Source organism: Ambystoma mexicanum, chromosome 6q (genome assembly GCF_040938575.1).
Source record: "Ambystoma mexicanum isolate Mex_15411 chromosome 6q, UKY_AmexF1_1, whole genome shotgun sequence".
Taxonomy (NCBI): domain Eukaryota; kingdom Metazoa; phylum Chordata; class Amphibia; order Caudata; family Ambystomatidae; genus Ambystoma; species Ambystoma mexicanum.
In genome coordinates, this window is record NC_090937.1 from 1,366,003,030 (window position 1) to 1,366,020,532 (window position 17,503).

At 43.1% G+C, this 17,503-nt stretch overlaps 1 protein-coding gene across 2 annotated transcripts in view; it reads left to right on the forward strand.

Moving 5' to 3' along the window:
• The window catches only part of MAN2B2 (mannosidase alpha class 2B member 2), a 777,500-nt gene that overhangs the window by 128,106 nt on the left and 631,891 nt on the right, over nucleotides 1-17,503 (forward strand). Inside the window, exons 3-4 of one of the 2 annotated variants that reach the window (XM_069631990.1) lie at nucleotides 12,564-12,669; nucleotides 14,560-14,732. The exons of the other annotated variant lie outside the window; for it this stretch is intronic. Of the exons in view, the coding sequence (XP_069488091.1) occupies nucleotides 12,564-12,669; nucleotides 14,560-14,732 (279 nt within the window). The remainder of the gene's footprint in view (nucleotides 1-12,563; nucleotides 12,670-14,559; nucleotides 14,733-17,503) is intronic. 2 annotated transcript variants of the gene reach the window in all.

Below are 17,503 nucleotides of genomic sequence, written 5' to 3' on the forward strand. Positions count from 1 at the left end.
GGGACGCCGTGGACCGCGGGCTGGGGTCGGCCAGGCAGCATCCTTCGACACTGCCTGGCTTCACCCCACTCGCTGCAGCGGAGGCCCGCGATGCACGAGCAGACACCAGCGAGGGAGAAAACGGATCAGACGGCACCTCCAGAAGCGGTAAATCACACCGAGGAAGGGGTCCTGCCTCTCCAGGGCAGGTCGGCATGTCTCCGAGTAAAGAACCAGCGGGCGGTGTTGAACATGAGATTGGTAGCGGGGGCAGAGAGGGAGAGTGGGGCGGGGAAGAGGTTATTGGTGTAGCCGGTGCCTCCTCCCCGATACTTTCCTCAATGCTTTCTTCCGACTCTCTCGTCGGCACTCGTTCCTCGGGGTCTTCGGAATCGGAGCTCAGGTCCTCCATAAGGCGGGTTGTCGTTTCGCTGGGTATAGGAGATATTTGAGCTGCTGTGATGTCTAATTTTTTCTGAAATACAGAAGTCAAACTAGAGTTAGAACTACCGTTTTTTTCCACCTTTGCTGCTTTAAGGTTTCCTTTCCAATTTTGCATTCTGGCATATTTACTCCTCAGCAACCTGCCTTGAGGACTATTTTGCAGAGGCGGGCGCTGGGGGGTCGAATTGTCCATACTATGTGTCTTCACACTGTGTAAGTCTATAGCTCTAGGGAGCAAAGGCAGCGATTTAGGGTCTGCTTGCAAGACCATACCCCCTCACCTCCTAGCCTCTGTAGACTGCTGTTGACTGCTTGCACCTCAGCGAGCCAACTCCGCGTGCCGCTCCGCATAAGTGCTGGGGGTTTTAACCTCTGATGCAGGCACTGGCACTGTAGAAAGACTCGAGTCAGGAAACAAAGAGAGCAGGGACTGCTGTTGACTGCTCGCACCTCAGCGTGCCGCTCCGCGTAAGTGCTGGGGGTTTTAACCTCTGATGCAGGTACTGGCACTGTAGAAAGACTCGAGTCAGGAAACAAAGAGAGCAGGGACTGCAGTTGACTGCTCGCACCTCAGCGAGCCAACTCCGCATTTACTCTTATTCTTCTTCCATCTGCATACACACTTTTGCCAGGTCTCCAACAGCTAAAGAGTGGGGCAGTGGCACCATGATCTTGTGCATGGGGCCTGCTTGCCTAGAACGTAGGCGTGCCATCTGCTCCAAGTTGCTTTTAATTTGTTGCCCCCTCTCCCACCATCTACGTTATGTGGTTGCTGGCTACTGCTCCCACTTGTGCCAGCTGGGGCACTGGGGAAAGCTCCCCTTGGGATTCATCCTGCTTGCACCACTGTTGACTGCTCTCCTGACTCTCCCAGGCAGCAGGGCATAAGTCATGTTTTTGTCTTTGAAAAATTCAATGCTTTTCCTGCTCCCTCAGGACACTAACTTGGGACCTACAGCTTGCAAACAGTTTGTTGAATCAGCCAACTGAGGTATCTTAGAAAGTATATCAATATAATGTATTCCTAGGGTTTAGATAAATCACGGTAGGTGATAAAATAAGATTTGGTGGATGAAAAATATAGCTATGAAGATAAACGCGAAGTAATGTTTAAAACCTCTAATGTATCTGTGTTTTGTATAGCGCACTTCTGCCGTTTATGTAGACTCTTGGTGCTGCAAGGCTTTGAATTAATCATAACCACCATCATTATCCTAGCCTTGTATACCATCATTCTTTAGTCCGTCTGCGCCATTACAGAAGGGAACTAGCCATATGAACATCATTCGTGGTCCTGCCACCAAAAGGAGCAGTCCATTCTAAACTGTATTGGGTCCTGTCTGCCTGTCCTGCTGGCCACAGTGAGTGAGTGAGTGAGATGGAATGTTTGTTTATGTTGCTGTGTGTATGTGCGAAGCTAGGCGAGTGCTCTTTTTAGTGCACACTATAGCAAAGCTGTTGGAGCAAACACTCACTGGCCCATAAGTGCCCACAGGTGAGCCAACGCTGCACCAGTATTGGCAGATGACCTGTTCATGAACTGAAAAGGCACCCTTCAGAATGCTATGCATCTGAGGAGGCAGCTCAAGATTAAGGCCTTGGGCAGGTGGACCGATCGCAAGAACTGTGGGGCACAGTTCTATCTTGGTTTGGCACCAGGATTGTCTGGGTGCACTGTTTCGGGAAATAGTCCATTTGCTTTGCTCAATTCACAAGAAGCGAGTGCTACATCTGTTAGAAGGTGCAGTGAGTTGTGTGGAATGATACAGACTAGTGACAATTGAGGGCTCCGAGAGACTAAATGACTGCAGTTTACGGGATTTAATTTGGAGGACTGGTGTAGTTGCAGCCTGGCAATTCAAGGGAGTTTTGGTGAAAATAAGGTAGACCACGTAACTTCAGTGACCACCTTCGAACATGCAGACCTGCCCCCTTCGTTCCCCGAGTGCAGCTAAAACTGTGTCCGCTCTTGATTTTCGAGGCGGCGGGTTGGGCATGGGGCCAGCCAGCGGCGGTCGTAGACCCAGAACAACACTCCCCATGGCTGCCGAGCGAGAAATCATGACATTGATGGAAGTTCCTTGTTGCATACAATAGTTTTTCCGCGCTGTACCATTCAGCGCTTAGCAGCTCCTCTCAGGGGAACAACTGACCCGTGACTCGCAAATGTGTCCGTGAAACCGGTGAGCAGGCAGACTGAGAAGAAAGCCCATCGCTTACTAAAGTGATCCTTTTACGTGCAAAGCAAGTCTTTCATCGCCTTACAGTGGCAGATCTTTGACCTCCTGTGACCTCCTAAAATGAGTAGATTTCGTAGCCCATGAGTGTTTAACCTTGATGCCACATCTTCCACAAAAAAAAAAACGATGTAAGTGCTTTGGCGTCAAGTTATTTGTTGAGGGATGAGAGGGGGTTGAAAAAAGCTCTCCTCTGAAAATAAATCATGCACTGATATACAAGTGTTTACAATTGGGATAATTGTAAGTCCAGATAACTGTGTTGCCTTGTCACTACATAAATTATTTACTGATGTGTTTATTTGTCAAGAAAGTCCTTAATAGTGAAGACACGTTCTCGGACCAGTTTTGCCCAGGATCACAAGACACTCCAGTTCAATCTTATTCCTTCTAATGACCCATTAAAGGGCAACTTAAATGTGCAATGCAGTGCACACTTTGGCTTAGTGATGCAAATAAGATCAAGTGCATGTGTTTCAAACTAATTACAAATCACAACTAATTGCCACCTCTACTGGGGGCGGGGGGAGGGCAAATACACTTATCTATGCTATTCAAAGATATTACAGAAAGGTAACTAACAATGGAACTGTGCTTGTTTCTAATTCTAATGGAATTGTCCTTACTGTGGTGGGTATGTACCACATTTTGTCATTTTAGTGTGGTGTGCAGAGCTATAGAAATCATGCACATTTTTGGAGTGCGGGCTGTAGGAGTGTGAGCAACGCATACGTGGCCCTCGAGCTCACTGTCAAGAGTTCTATGGGAGAACCAAAAAGGTCCAACCTTCATGACGAGTGATGGGCTGTTTTTTCTGTGGACAAACTAGCATTTTGCCACTCTTGGAGTTTAGAATGAATGGATTTTGAGGGTGTTCCAATCGATTTTCGTTTGTGTGGGGGCCGAACTGCTGGTGGCCATTTGGACGAAAGGTGTTTCACATCACTTCTGCAGAACTGGTGGGTACAATGTTTTAAGAAAAAAATCTTGATCTCATTATATACTGGATCTAGTTGTAGGAAATCAAATTTTAAATAAAGTTCTTTGTTAGTTTTCTTTGGCTGAAGTTTAGTCGTTGGGTCTAAGTAGGTCTGCATGAGTGAACTCTGTCTGTTTACGTGGGGCCTTGGGTGACTGATTGTTTCTTAGTTATTTCCAGGCAGGTGAACTAGAATGGTATGTATCTGTTTACCCTGGGCAGAACGTCTCCTTACTAATTCATGTCTATGTGAGTCCCCTAGGTATTTCGCAAGCACACCTATTTGAGGTAATTGCTGAGGTGCTTGATAACTGGCAGTTGAACAGTAGTGTCCTGATTGCCGGGAACTTTAATTGTTACTGCTATGACCCAGACCTGGACTTGCTAAACCTGACCCCTAGTGTCTCTGAGGAAGCCCTTAAATGTGGTTTGGATATCCCTGATGAATACATGGGGGCTTCAGAAAATGTTAGTGTCTTAAGTTTTGGTGTTGGTTTCTGTATAGCAAGTCTGTCGTTTACTTTCAAAGAGTTGATGTTTATCTTCAAACTGGGCATATGCTGGGTGAAGCCTGGTATGTATACATGTTTCTTCTTGAGTGGGTCTTCCAAGCTCTATGTTCCATGCAATGATATATATCACTGTGCCCTGTGTGCTCCAGTCAGTTGTCCTGCAGCCTACAACTGGAAGGAGGGCCTTTATGCTTACAATAAAAGGAATCGGAAGAACCTTTTGGGCGGTCTTGTCCGTGGGACCTACCTCACAGAAAAGTAATGTGAATATCCAAGGGGATATACTGGCTCAATTTACATGGTCTTGCAGATCCTCTGCTTCCATACTAGACTGGATATTTGCATCTTTGTTTATCGTTGATAAATGTGCGATGTTTAAGGCATCAATATGGCATAGAGTTTGCCACCTCTATGGCAGAGACTTCACATACTTGTGTTTACAGGTTGATGCTTCGAAGAAACATTTCTCATGATACTGAAACGGTTCATTACATCCAGTGTCAAAGTGAACATGTAAAGTAGTGGAACTGTTGCACTCTGGACCACTCCCCTATGCACACCTTCCATCTCCCTCCCCAATACAACTCTCATACATGGCTCCTGCCTTTCGCTCACTCAATCCCCAAACACTGTTTTACAACTGCACTATCAAGACTGAAAGAAACAGTGAAAGAAAATGAATGCATCTTGAACGACCACCGTTAATTTCAGTCATTGCTCCCACAGCATGCAGCTTTATGCACCCTCCCCAAATGCCCAGTGCACACCCTCCTCCCCATTCTCCCGCTAGCACCCTATGATCTGCCCCAGCACCAAAACCCGCCTCTGCCATTGCCTTGGGGCCTGCTGCTATTTCCGGTTCATCGTTCTTAAATCCAGGAGACAAACGCTGATCACTGCAGGGCTTTGTGGCGGCTCGCGAGTATGCGTTCTGTTAAAAGCAGGCTATTGAAAACAAGCGCAAACAGCATCTACAAGATAGCTCGGCAAGTTGTGACACTTGGAGCATTCAAATCCCCAGTTGGGAGGAGCAAAAAATAAATATGCCATTCCCCTGCTGTTCTCGGTACGCTGCTCTGGGTGACAAAAAAGTATGGCAAAGATGAGGTAATTTCCCACGAAGTAGAAGAACGGTGTGCCCTTTAGTTCCCACCCACCTCGACCTGTGAATTACATACTTCTTATTTAATATACAAACAAATTAAGAACTACAGACTGTGCACTGGTAAGTTGCCTTGAGCTATGGAATTGTTCAGCATTTTTCTCGCAAAGGCCTGTGTAGCAGCTCTGCAATGTGAGCCTCGCCCTAGATATCTTGCGCTCAGCTTGCAGGAAAGGGGTTGGGTCCTGGCAGGGCTGACTCTGCGAATCATAATTCCGAGGTCTTTAGAATGTGTGCCACTAACCTGGGTAATGCCACCTTTCGCTATAGCGCTTGGAAGCAATCGAAATCTAGCACAAAGTACTATATGAACACGTGACATTATCGTTGTGTTCTTATTTTGATTCTTTGATGTAGAGTTGTGTGGATTAGGAGTGCATATTTTGAGTAATTTAAAACATGTCTGAACTATTAGCTAAAATTCTATAATTTAATTGTCACCTTGCTAAACAAGGTGACTCCATTTGCATCCCATATGTGTATCGAAAGTAGCAATGTGTTTAAAATGTCTTAACAACAAAAACAGAATGATTTGACAACCACAAAACATAGTGTGTAGCAGGCAAGGCTTTAAGTGGGGCCAGTGCTAGCAGGGGCAGAGCCCCCATCAGTCCCCAAAAACTCTTGTTGAGCTGGGCTCCCTCTGTCTCGCATGAGTAGCACCCGGTGCACTCAAAACGCAGGGAAGCGGTCTGCCAGCTGTAGCAGGACAACCAGCATCTGACTCCCAAAGGATAACCTTCCCAAATTTGCATATATGACTTATAGTTTGCGGTCACTTTACTGGTAGTGTATTGTTATAATGCACACTGGCCTTTCTGCTTAAGCTAAAACCATTGATTAGCTCATACGAGCTTTCAAGTACACTGGGACTGGGTCATTTATGTACAAAATGAAGGTGATTTACTCACTGATTGATTTGCTTATTTCCTGTATCAGAAAAGGATTCACAGACAGTAGTTTATTAGGAAACTGAATCGGAGGGGGGTCTATTTATAGTATGCTGACTGGATGCAAGTAAGACCAGCTGAGACCATGCTAGGTATAAGTTTGGGCAGGGTCTGATGATTAATTGTTTGGGACAGGTGCCTTTGCCAGCCTCATGTCCCTCCTTTAGGCCATGCCCAGCACAATTCTGCCACGCCCTTCTTTTCAGAGTCCCCACTCGATTTCATACCCTACTTAAAGCACTTGTAGCAGTTCTCATAGGCTAACCGATTTTAAATGATTTTTTTCTAAAGCAAAAAAAGATCACATTGCATGTGCCTGAATGTTTATCGCCTCCTGGCCCGTCTGCTGACTTCGCTGATCATCTCGATCTTCTATCTTCCTTTCCTCCTTCATCTTTGCCTTTCTTTCTTCTTGGAAATTGTAATCTCCTGCGCTTTACTACTCCTACCTATTCTTCCCTGCTATTGCTTATTGATTCATATCACTTATGCCATCTTCCCTCACGTCCCTCCCATCAGTCTGGCTCTTGTCTTGATCTCGATATCTGCTTATCCTTTTTACTCTTCTGATCATTTTCTACTTTCCTTTTTTCTTTCTCCTCTATCTGCCTCTTCTGTACCCATTCCTTCTCGCCGTTATCGCCAGTCCCCGTTCTTCCTTTATTAAATTCTTCTCCATCTATTTCTACTTTCTCCTCTCTTTTTCCTGATGATGCTACTAGTACTCTTCATTCCACCCTATTCTTCACAATTCATTCTGCCTATCCCGCTTTCCCTTTTTCACCTACTCCTAAATCTCCCCAACCTTGGATCACTCTTGATTTTGCTTCACTCCGGTGTTGCCTACTCAGGGCTGAATAATGCTGGAAAAAGTCTCAATCTCCCTTTGACCTCTCTATACTTTCCTCCTTAAACTCATCTTATGATTGTGCTTTGCTTGCAGCTAATAAAAACTTACTTTTCAGAACTTACTATTTCTCTTTCTCATCCTTGCCATCTTTTTCAGCTTCTTCATACAATTCTGTCTTCTAAACCTTCGGATCAATCTCTTCCATCTCTTCTCTCATCTCTCTCATCTTCTGACTTTGCTAAAATATGTTGCTTCCAAAGTAGCGACTCTGTTTCTCCTTTACTACTTCTGCTATCTTACCTTCCCCCTTTCCTGTAATTCCGTCTTCCTACATCCTCCTTATCCCTTCTTTCTGACTCTGACACTTCTGCTCTCCTTGCTCATGCCCATCCTACCGCTTCCCCTTCTGACCCCCATCCCTATACCCCCATTCTTCAAATGTATCTTCATCGATCTTCTCTTCCCTTATAATTCCTCCTTTTCTAACTCCTGTTTCCTTCTCTCTCCGAGCATGCACTTATTCTTCTGATCTCAAAACCGTCCTTGCATCCTTCTAATCCTGCTAATTTTCGACCAATTTCTTTTCTCCGATTCCTATCTAAACTTCTTGAGCATTCTGTTATATGTGCAAGTATCTACCTATCTTAATCTACAGTCCCTCTTACCCCCCTATTCAATCTGTATTTAGACCTTCCCACTTCCCACAGACTACTCTTTCACATCTCCAATGCTCTTCTCTTGGCTCGTCATTCTAAATCCTCTTCTATTCTCATTCTCTTAGATCTCTCTGCTGAGTTTGATACTGTTGATCACTCTCTTATTTCTTATCTTCCCACTTTTGCTCTATCTGGTTCTGTCCTTCAATGGTTTCATTCTTACCTCTCTCAGCGGTCTTACTCTGAAAACGTGGGCTGGACACACTTTCTCTCTGCATCATCTTCTCTATGGCGTTTACTAAGGGTCTGTTCTTGGTCCGCTTCTTTTTTCACTCTATACTGGCCCGCTTTCTTCTCTTATCTCTTCCTTTAATCTTTCTTTTCATATTTATGCGGACGACACTCATCTTCTTTTCCTTCTCGTTCTTTGATGGCACATTGCATTCCATATATCGACTCGGTTTACTATTTTTTTATAACTAGCTGGTTCCTATACATAATTTTGTGGCGGTTCAGATAATTTGTACGAATGAACGATCACGTGACATAGTTACGATCACGTGACTGGTCAGAAATCAGTTTATCTTCCGACAATGCAGGACGGCTGATGGCTACTGTTCCTGTACTTCATCCATGAAACAAGATAAACACAAGTCTCATTTCAAACATACAGTTATCATAAAACTATAAATGTGGAGTTTTAGATAATTTTTTACGAACAATCACGTGATATAATCATGATCTTGTGACCTGATGGAAATCAGTGTATTTATGGATAATGCGGGACGGGTGACGGCTAATGTTCCTGCGTTCCATCTGAGAAATAGCATAAATACATAAGCCAATTTTTCAACATATAGTTAATATGAACTCCGATTGAAGGAGTGATCATGTGACCAAGTTGCGATCACATGTCTATACAGGAAGCAGTATATTATACGGGGCTCTGTTTACACAGCCGGACCTTTGATCATGCATAACGTTCAAGAGAAGAATTAACACAAGGCAAGACTTGAGGAGAAGATAGAACGATGTTTCTAGAACAGTTGGTATAAGTAATCAATGATTTATACAGAAGACATACATTTGACATTTGTTACAGAATGTGGGGGAGAAGGCTCTAGGTGATCCCAAGATTTGGAGAGCTTGTCTGTGTGGAAAGAAATTCTCCATTTGGAAAGTAGGTGATTTTTAGGAGTATAAAGTTAATTTAGTGCTTTCATTAATGATTGTCAGACTACAGGATATTTTACTCATTAAAAGGGATAGGTCATATCCCTTACAGAATTGCCATCAAATGGAGATCTACCTTTTATTTATTCATATTTGTTAAGCGCGCAACAGCCCAGGGGCATCGTGGCACTTGTTAGAGAGAGTGATCAAAACTTAGTTACACATGAAAAACACATACAAGCATGATTATTGTACAATTGCATAGGACAGTTTTTGAAAAATGTATTGGCGGTTGTTTTAGTTAAAGAGAAGAGTTTTAAGGTTTTTCTGAATGCAGGGAGAGAAGTTTCTGCTCTTAGGTCAGTGCATTCCATAGCTTTGGTGCTATGTATGGGAAGCCTAACCCTCCTGCTTTGGCCTTGTTAATTCACGGTACAGTGAGTTGGTTGGTATAGCATAATCTGATAGGCCTTGAAGCGATGGGTCTATGGAGTGTGTCTGAAAGATAGGGCGGCGCTGTACTGTGTATGCTTTATGTGCAGTCGTGAGGATCTTGAAAGTGATGCGTTCTTTGTCCGGGAGCCAGTGAATGGACTGTCTTGCTTGTGAGATGTGGTCCCTTTTTGGAATACTTAAGGCTGCTCTTAGGGAGTTATTTTGGGTGATTTGAAGTCTGCCTATGTTTTTAGCAGACGTGCCGGCTAAGAGCGCGTTGCTGTAATCAAGCTTTGCACCTATGGTAGCTCTGGCTTTTGAGAGGCAGTTTTCCTTGGTTAAGAATGGTTTAATGGCGTTGATGAGTTTAGTGCTTAGGGCAGAGGCAGAGACAATAGCGCTGACCTGCTTGTTCATGGAGAGTGTGGCATCAATGTGAACCCCTAGGGTTTTGACAGATATTAGGACTGGGATGATGCAGTTGTCAATGTTAAAGTTGGAATAAAGACAGTGTAGCTTGGCTAGCGTGGTCTTTTGGCCAAGAATAAGAATCTCAGTCTTGTCCCCGTTGAAGCATAGGCCATTGGTGGCCATCCACGCTTGGATAGTGGCGTAGATTTGCCTCATGGCTTGGGCATCTGGGTGATAGGAGCCTGTTAGGGGGAGGAGCACCTGGGTATCGTCTGCATAATTTGTATATGCGATCCCAAGTGCATAAAGTTTATCAAAAAGAGGCTTAGTGAAGAGATTGTACAGCGTAGGAGCTGTACAGGATCTCTGTGGGACACCACCGTGTATGATGGTAGGGGCTGCGTTAGCTGTGTTAGAGAAGACTTTCATAGCTCTTCCTTCTAAGAAAGAGCAGATCCAGGCAGCAGCTTGGTCGGTACCAGCTTGGTACATCCCAATGGGGAGTTGAAAAGCAAAAAATAATACAGGTTAGTTCCTCGTTAAAATGATAATGTGTAGAATTGAAATTATCTAGAGACGACATCTGATTGATGAGTCCTTTTCTTCTCTTTATTTCTCTAACAGCCCACGAACAAAGATAGCAGTTTCACCTGAAGAAGAGGTTACAGGCCCGAAACGCGTAGTGAGCTGTTGATGTTAGCACCACGTTCTTTTGAAATTAACTAAAGTTTTGCTGGTGTGCGTCAACTAAATACATTAACACAAACTGTGATTGATTTCATGTACATTCTATAGAATGCATAAAAGCGGGAGAACACAATGATGATGATGACTCTTCTGCGAGTCGTTTGGAGGAGAGTATTGTGAATCCCTTAAGGATGAGTGTAACTTTATATGCATTTTTGTTTTGTTTAATTGAATGTTTTTGAATTAGTTGAACTATAACAATGCTGTAAAAGATGAAAACTGTCTTCTCTTAAAAAACTTGATTTGTGAATTGATATAATGAACAAAAATATGAATTTTTGAAATATAAGGACAAGGTTAATGTGTAACTCGAGAAGAGTGACCGGGAATTTTATCATGGGGACAGGTGAACACATGTGAAGTGCATTTTGTTTCCTCTCTAGTGAGGGAGAGCCCAGAGCATCTGAACAAATTTATTTGGATTTACTTAGGTTTACTTTATTGAACATGAACCTAATAAGTAGTGCACCCCTATTTGCACACACATTGCATTCTACTGTCATTAACTGTCTTTCCGCAGTTCAAAACTGGAGGTCCTCTCACTTTCTTAAACTCAATCCCTCCAAGACTGAAGTTATTTAATGATTCCTCCTACCCTTTTTGGTGACCTGCTTTACCTGAGATTTAGCGTCTGTTTTGCTTCTGAAGAGGTAGGGCCGGTCGACCCTGGAAGCTGAAGCACCCTGAATGGAAATACTCTTGTGAATACCAGGCCCAAGGAAATCCTCACTCAGAGGGAAAACACCTTGCAACAATGTGCAGCTTCGCAGCAGGCAGGACAAGGAAGATCCAAGCGGTTCAGGGCAAAGGCACAGCTAAGAGCGGAACCACAAATGCAGGCTGGTGTGGCTGTCAACAGCATCAGGAGGGATGAACTTGTATGAGCGGGACCACAGTAGGAAAGTAAAGAGATGGAACAGGAACAAGGAGAAGGAGGCATAGGAGGGAGAGAAACAGGAAAACAGAACAGTGTCTGGGGCAATCAGTAAAGTTGCGATGCACGTCTTAACCGTCAATTAAGCCTTTTGTTATGAGAGAAGCTCCTCCTGTACGTAAGGGCGTAACGCATGGAACGTAGCTGCCATGTTATGGTTGGCAGTAAAGTACCTTCTTCTTGGTTGGCCTGCAATACACAGAGTGCTTCCATCTCTGTCATAAGAACCAGCAATGAGGTTGAGTTCTAACACCCATCTTCCTCTGTCTTTCATTTCCACCTTTCTCGCTACCATTCTCTTCTTCTGCTCTTAATCTGGGTGTAATCTTTGACCCTTCTTTCTCCTTACATATTTCTGCTACTGCTTGTTCCTGTCGTTATGCTCTGTTCAATATTTGATCTTTTTTTCCATGCTTCTAAGAGTCTTATTTTCTGCCTGCTTTTCTCTCTTAAGGACTACTGTTCATCTCACCTTCTTAGTATTCCTGCTTCTCATCTTCTTCCCCTTCATTCTATCTATAACTCTTTAGTTCATCTTCTTAACGCTCTTTCTCCTTTGTTCTTCAATTACACCGTCTTTTACTTTCTATATGCTCCTTCCCTTTTGTATCTCGTCTTCTTTATAATTTCCTTTTGACTTTAAATGCAGTCACGGTCTTGCTCCTCTTTATCTTTCTTCACCGGTTTCATTCTATCCCCTACTCGATCTCTTCGTTCCCAGAATCCATTTCTTCTTACTGGTCCTAAGCCTCCATGTGCATCTTCTTGTTTCCGGTCTTTTGCCCTTCTTGCACCCAAACAATGAAATTCTCTCTTCCTCTGTCCGCATTTCTTTGTTTTTTTCAATCTCATCTCAAAACTAATTTCTTATCTGCTCTCTCTAAATCTTCTTGTCTTCCCCTCTTCTGTTCTTAAATTGGATTGCATCGTTTTTTATGTATATCGGTGCTTTTGGCAGAGAGCGCTATATTAATTCAATGAAATAAAATTTTGTTTCATCCTGCACACTTGATTGGTCGAAATCCGTGTAGGCAGTTGCTTTAGAAGGAGACGCTACTGACACATTGTAAAACTCTTTTTTTAATGTTTTACAGGTACATGAACTTATTCAAGAGGGACGGTTAGAATTTATAATTGGTGGCCAGGTGATGCACGATGAAGCAGTGACAGAAATAGATGACCAGATTTTACAGTTGACTGGTATGTTTGCTACGAACTAGCGGTGCTTCCTATCGATTTTCACATTTTAGCCTTTCACAATAGTGGTATTGGGGAGCACTTCTGATTAGCAGTGTGTGCACCAAAGCACATTACATGCAACACCTTAGGTCGAACCTTTTCTTACCGCATATTGTTCTTCACAACTCATTTGCTAGACAGACAGTATAGTTTATTGATGGAGCATGTTAAAACTGTTGTATTTTAGTTTATCTTGTAGTTTATGTTGGGTTTCTTGGATGGGAGCCCCTATACCACTTGCAGTGACTAGGAACTAGTACCATTTCACGTTCCACCTTTTTGTAACTCCATCTACTAATTATGAAAGCCTTACACACACAGTTCTGTGTCTCCATACCCTTTGTGTAACTGCCACCTCACTCTGCACAATGCTGATCGCCCGTCTGACCCGTATGTTCTTCCTGCCCAAAAGCAAGACTGTGCGAGAGTGGGCTTCTCTGTGACCTAGAGGAGGCAGGTATTAAAGAAAAGCGATGGTTGAGCAGATCAGAGTATGGCCAATTCTAGCAGATCTGCAGACGGTGAACCCGATGGGGGGGTAACTAGATTTGACATTACCTGGGTGTTGCCCAGACACACTGTCTAGCCTTTTCTACCAGGCCATGGAGGGACTACTTCATGCCAGCCTTCATCCCCCTTACCCCACACCCCTGCGGAGAAAAACATTTCCGCCAACATTAAGATAACCTAAAAGGAGATGGGCCACCACCCAAGTTTCTTGTTACGGCCATCTTTTTTTAGCAATAAAACGCCTGATTCCCAGATTGCATTTTTTGTACTACCAGTGGAGTATTTGTTTAGAACTTTAAACAAACCTGTTGGAAGTTTATTCACTTCCTATGCCCCTCCCTTACTGAAGTACAGTTGTCTACCCGGTGTTAACCTGCTATGTCTGCCGCCCCACTCACCAGGGAGTCAGAAGGAGGACCCCTTGCGGTAAACACCCAGTGCAGAGCTGCACTCTTATAACCCTCTTTGTAGCCCCCCATACTCCTTAATCTAAGAGGTAGCTTTTGGATGACCCCATCCACCGGTATGGGCCTACAGTAGGCTACTTTGCACGTCATTAAGCCCCATTGACACAGGTCACCCTATTCACCCTAACCTCCTACCCATGACACTTGTATAATATATACGACCAGGCTCTTCTACAGTTCCCACATGTTCTGCTTTCTCCATGCATGTATCTACTACTGTACATCTATACGCCTATGGCTGCTGCAGTGACCCCTGTCTCTAACACCTAGTCAGTAGGGGACTGTCACTAAGTTATGTTGGATCCCATGTCAATGGTAGAGGTTGCTGTCCTGCTAATAGAATTCCCTCTGATGGCAGAGTGCTTCCAATTTGCCCTCCACAGATGCAGAATGGACTCCCTCTTCCCCTTCCCATTCCTCTATGGTGAGCATTTTCCAATTCCATTCTTGTGGAGTGTGACCCACTCTGTCCTTACCACTTCTTGAGAGTGGTCCTTGACCAGCATTTCCCATAAGTGGGTGCGTTTCAGCATTGTGCTCCTCCCGGTTTGCTGAGGCGTGGCCTACAGGCTCTGCATTGTGCACCCCAGCAACACCCCAGTGGGTCGGTCTACTCTGCGCAAGACTTTCATGGGCCGACCTGCAAACAATTGGGCAACAGCATGTTTGAGACACGTAACCACAGGTTTCAGACCCATGCTGTACAAGTTATGAGCTGTTATCTATAAAAAGTGTTGGCCTACAGCTGTATGAAAACTGTACACACTCTCGAATAAAGTGTAGTGTATGTAATGTGTGCAGGGTTCAACAAACGTCTGTTAAGGTGAGTGACAACACACCTCTGTTTCTGATCAACGTTAATTTTCTTTTGCAGAAGGACATGGTTTTTTATACCAGACCTTTGGAGTGAGGCCACAGTTCTCTTGGCACGTTGATCCCTTTGGCGCCTCTGCCACGACACCCACCGTCTTTGCATTGGCTGGTTTCAATTCACACGTGATATCTCGAATCGACTATGACCTTAAAAGTGATATGCAGAAAAAAAGGGTAATATGTGTATACATTTATATGTGTAAAATGACAAAATGAAAATATACCTGGTAATAGTTTTATGTATTCTTTGTAAGAAGCAGGTTCTCATAGAATTTAGAAAATAATCCCAACAGAATCCCAGAGAACCAAGGCCCACATAACCTAGTTCTCAAAGGCACAGTGCATGTTATCACTGCAATAGTGCCAGATCCAAAATTGTCCAGATGCAAAAAGAAATGTATATTTTCTCTCGACAATTGTTTTTCACCGATGCAAATTCCAGAGCAATATTCCACTGCGCAGGTGCAAAGCTAATGTTAGACTGAATCCGATATATTTCACGATTTGGGCTATAGGAAATGCGTTACTGTAAGATGTCAGCCATTGATCATGCTTTAAATCTATGGTAACCCTTCTATAGGAGGTGAGTTTATTCAATATTTTCATAAAATATGTATATTACTTTGTCAGATTAGATAGTGAAACCGACAAGTCCTCACATAATAAATGAACGGTTTTGCAGGGCCGGCACAATGATGAATGCTGCTGTAGGTAAATAGACGTGGCTGAAAGTGCTCCCTTTAAAATACTGCAATATGTATTGCTTCTTGTGTCAAAATGGGGCACCCTGAATGTGTGGGGAATTATAAAGTCTACTATGAGCATGTGGATGTGGGCATGGGTGCACTGGGCCTGTTATGCACATGCTTTGTTAAACACCTGTGTAAGGAAGCCGTTTTCAGCCTATGCACCAAGTGGCATGACACCAACAAGTTGGTTACAGGTAATTGCCGTGGAAGTACAGGGGTAACCTTAAAGATAATGTTATGTTTGCTTTTTTCCCAGTGGGGTTTTATATTAAAGGCTTGATTTAATTGGCTCACTGTAACTCAATCAATTGTCTTCCAGCTTTTTGTGTTCTTTTCCCCATGCCAGTTTAAGTTTTCTAGATATTTCTTTGTTCGTCCCAGTTTGTCAAGACTACTGCCTAGCATATCCCAAAACAAACGCGATCTGTGTGAATAGGGAAGGGTTGAGCCAGTGAATGGATACATAGATGCCAGAGCTTTGGCCATGTCCAGACCCATATGACCCACCAAACAGGAAATGTAGAGATTTTGCAGTTGGCCATATCATGCTGTCATTCAGATTTTGTAAGTTCAAGCCATTGATCTGTGCTCTGTGGCTGTGATTCGCCTTCTCTTATTTGAGTACCATGTTTCATTAAAGTTTGTTTTATGTCAAGTTCATGTTCTGCAGAAGTGTTGGATGAACTAACAACTCAGAAATGTTGACAAAATACATCTGAAATTTTAAAATGTGCTTCTTTTTATCCAATGGTAAAGCCATGTAAAATAATGTCAAGTGAAAATAATGCATTCATAAATAAGCAAATTTAAGTTTGTATTAATCAGTATTCTAGGAAAGAGCGTGTTTGCAATGTAACAGCAGTGACATCTGCAGGCTGAAATTGGCATTTATTTCACCTACATTTCTTGTCAAGCTGAAGAAAATGTTCCATGTCTTGCATTTAAACCCAACAATATTACAGATTAAAATCTATAACTTTATAGTACAGAATTCTAGGAACCTAAAACCAATTGCACATTGTAGATTATAGATACAAAAATATATCTTTCAACCAACACCAAATTCGTATTGTGTACAATTATGGAAATTAAGAAAACATGAACAATGATGTCCATAAATATCCATCCTACAGAATCATGCAATGCACGAAATGTATCTCCTGATGGTTACATTTGAGTGATCTTTATTTTATTGAACTAGTTCACTCACATCAAAAATTATATTATGTAAATGAAATGCCTCTCCATAAGAACGTAAGTGAGTTTCCCCCTTCCCCCTTCCTTTTTCCAGTCGCAAGACTCTGATGTACTCAAGTCACAAGATTAGGGAAGGTTTTTTTTTAAATTTAATATAGAATACCTTGCAACAGCTAGACAGGACAGTATCAGAATTATTGTAGATATTATTGGAAGGAGATGAATCTGGGAGAACAGGCAGAAACACATAGGCTAGAGCGGCTGCAGGGATGGTCCCACTTTTAAAGGATATGATCAGTCCATACTGGGAATCTATGCAGATGCTTAAGTGCAACTGAGCAATTCTAAACCAAGAGGGTCTAAGCTGATATAAAAAAAATAAGAGGCCCTATTTAAATTGTGAGTATTTAACCCTGAAATAACTCTAGACCACTCTATAGTATTATCAGGGTAACTCCACGGGTGTAAGGGTAGCCAGGGACCAGCAAAGGGGAGGCTAGTTTTATAGAGACACAGGCACAGAATAAGATAACATTTATTGTGTTTTTCCATTGTAGTTGAGTGCAAAGTGAGATTTCATTTCCAAAAAACCAATGCATTTTTTGTATTGAGAAGCAGAGTTTAAAACTGACATCATTTTGTGCAATTTAAATGGAGATTTCTTCAGTAGAAGTATACAAAATTTAAACAGAATGTGTGTCCTACTGGCATAGTTGTTGCGCTGTGGAGCAGTAATGAAGCTCCATAGCCTGACAGCAGATTATTTATAATTTTTCTTCAGTGGCAGACTTGGGGGCTCATTACAAGTTTCCGGTATTCTGGCAGTAAATCAGCCAGACTACCAGCAAACTGTATTATCATTACCGGCACTTGGTTTGTTGGAATGTCCACTGGATTAAGAGTGTCGGTAGCCAATGTAAATCCCCATTCCATGGCGTCTGATTGGATTCCATGGGGGATTTTGCCTGTAATACCGGCGATAATAGCAGCTCTTAGCTG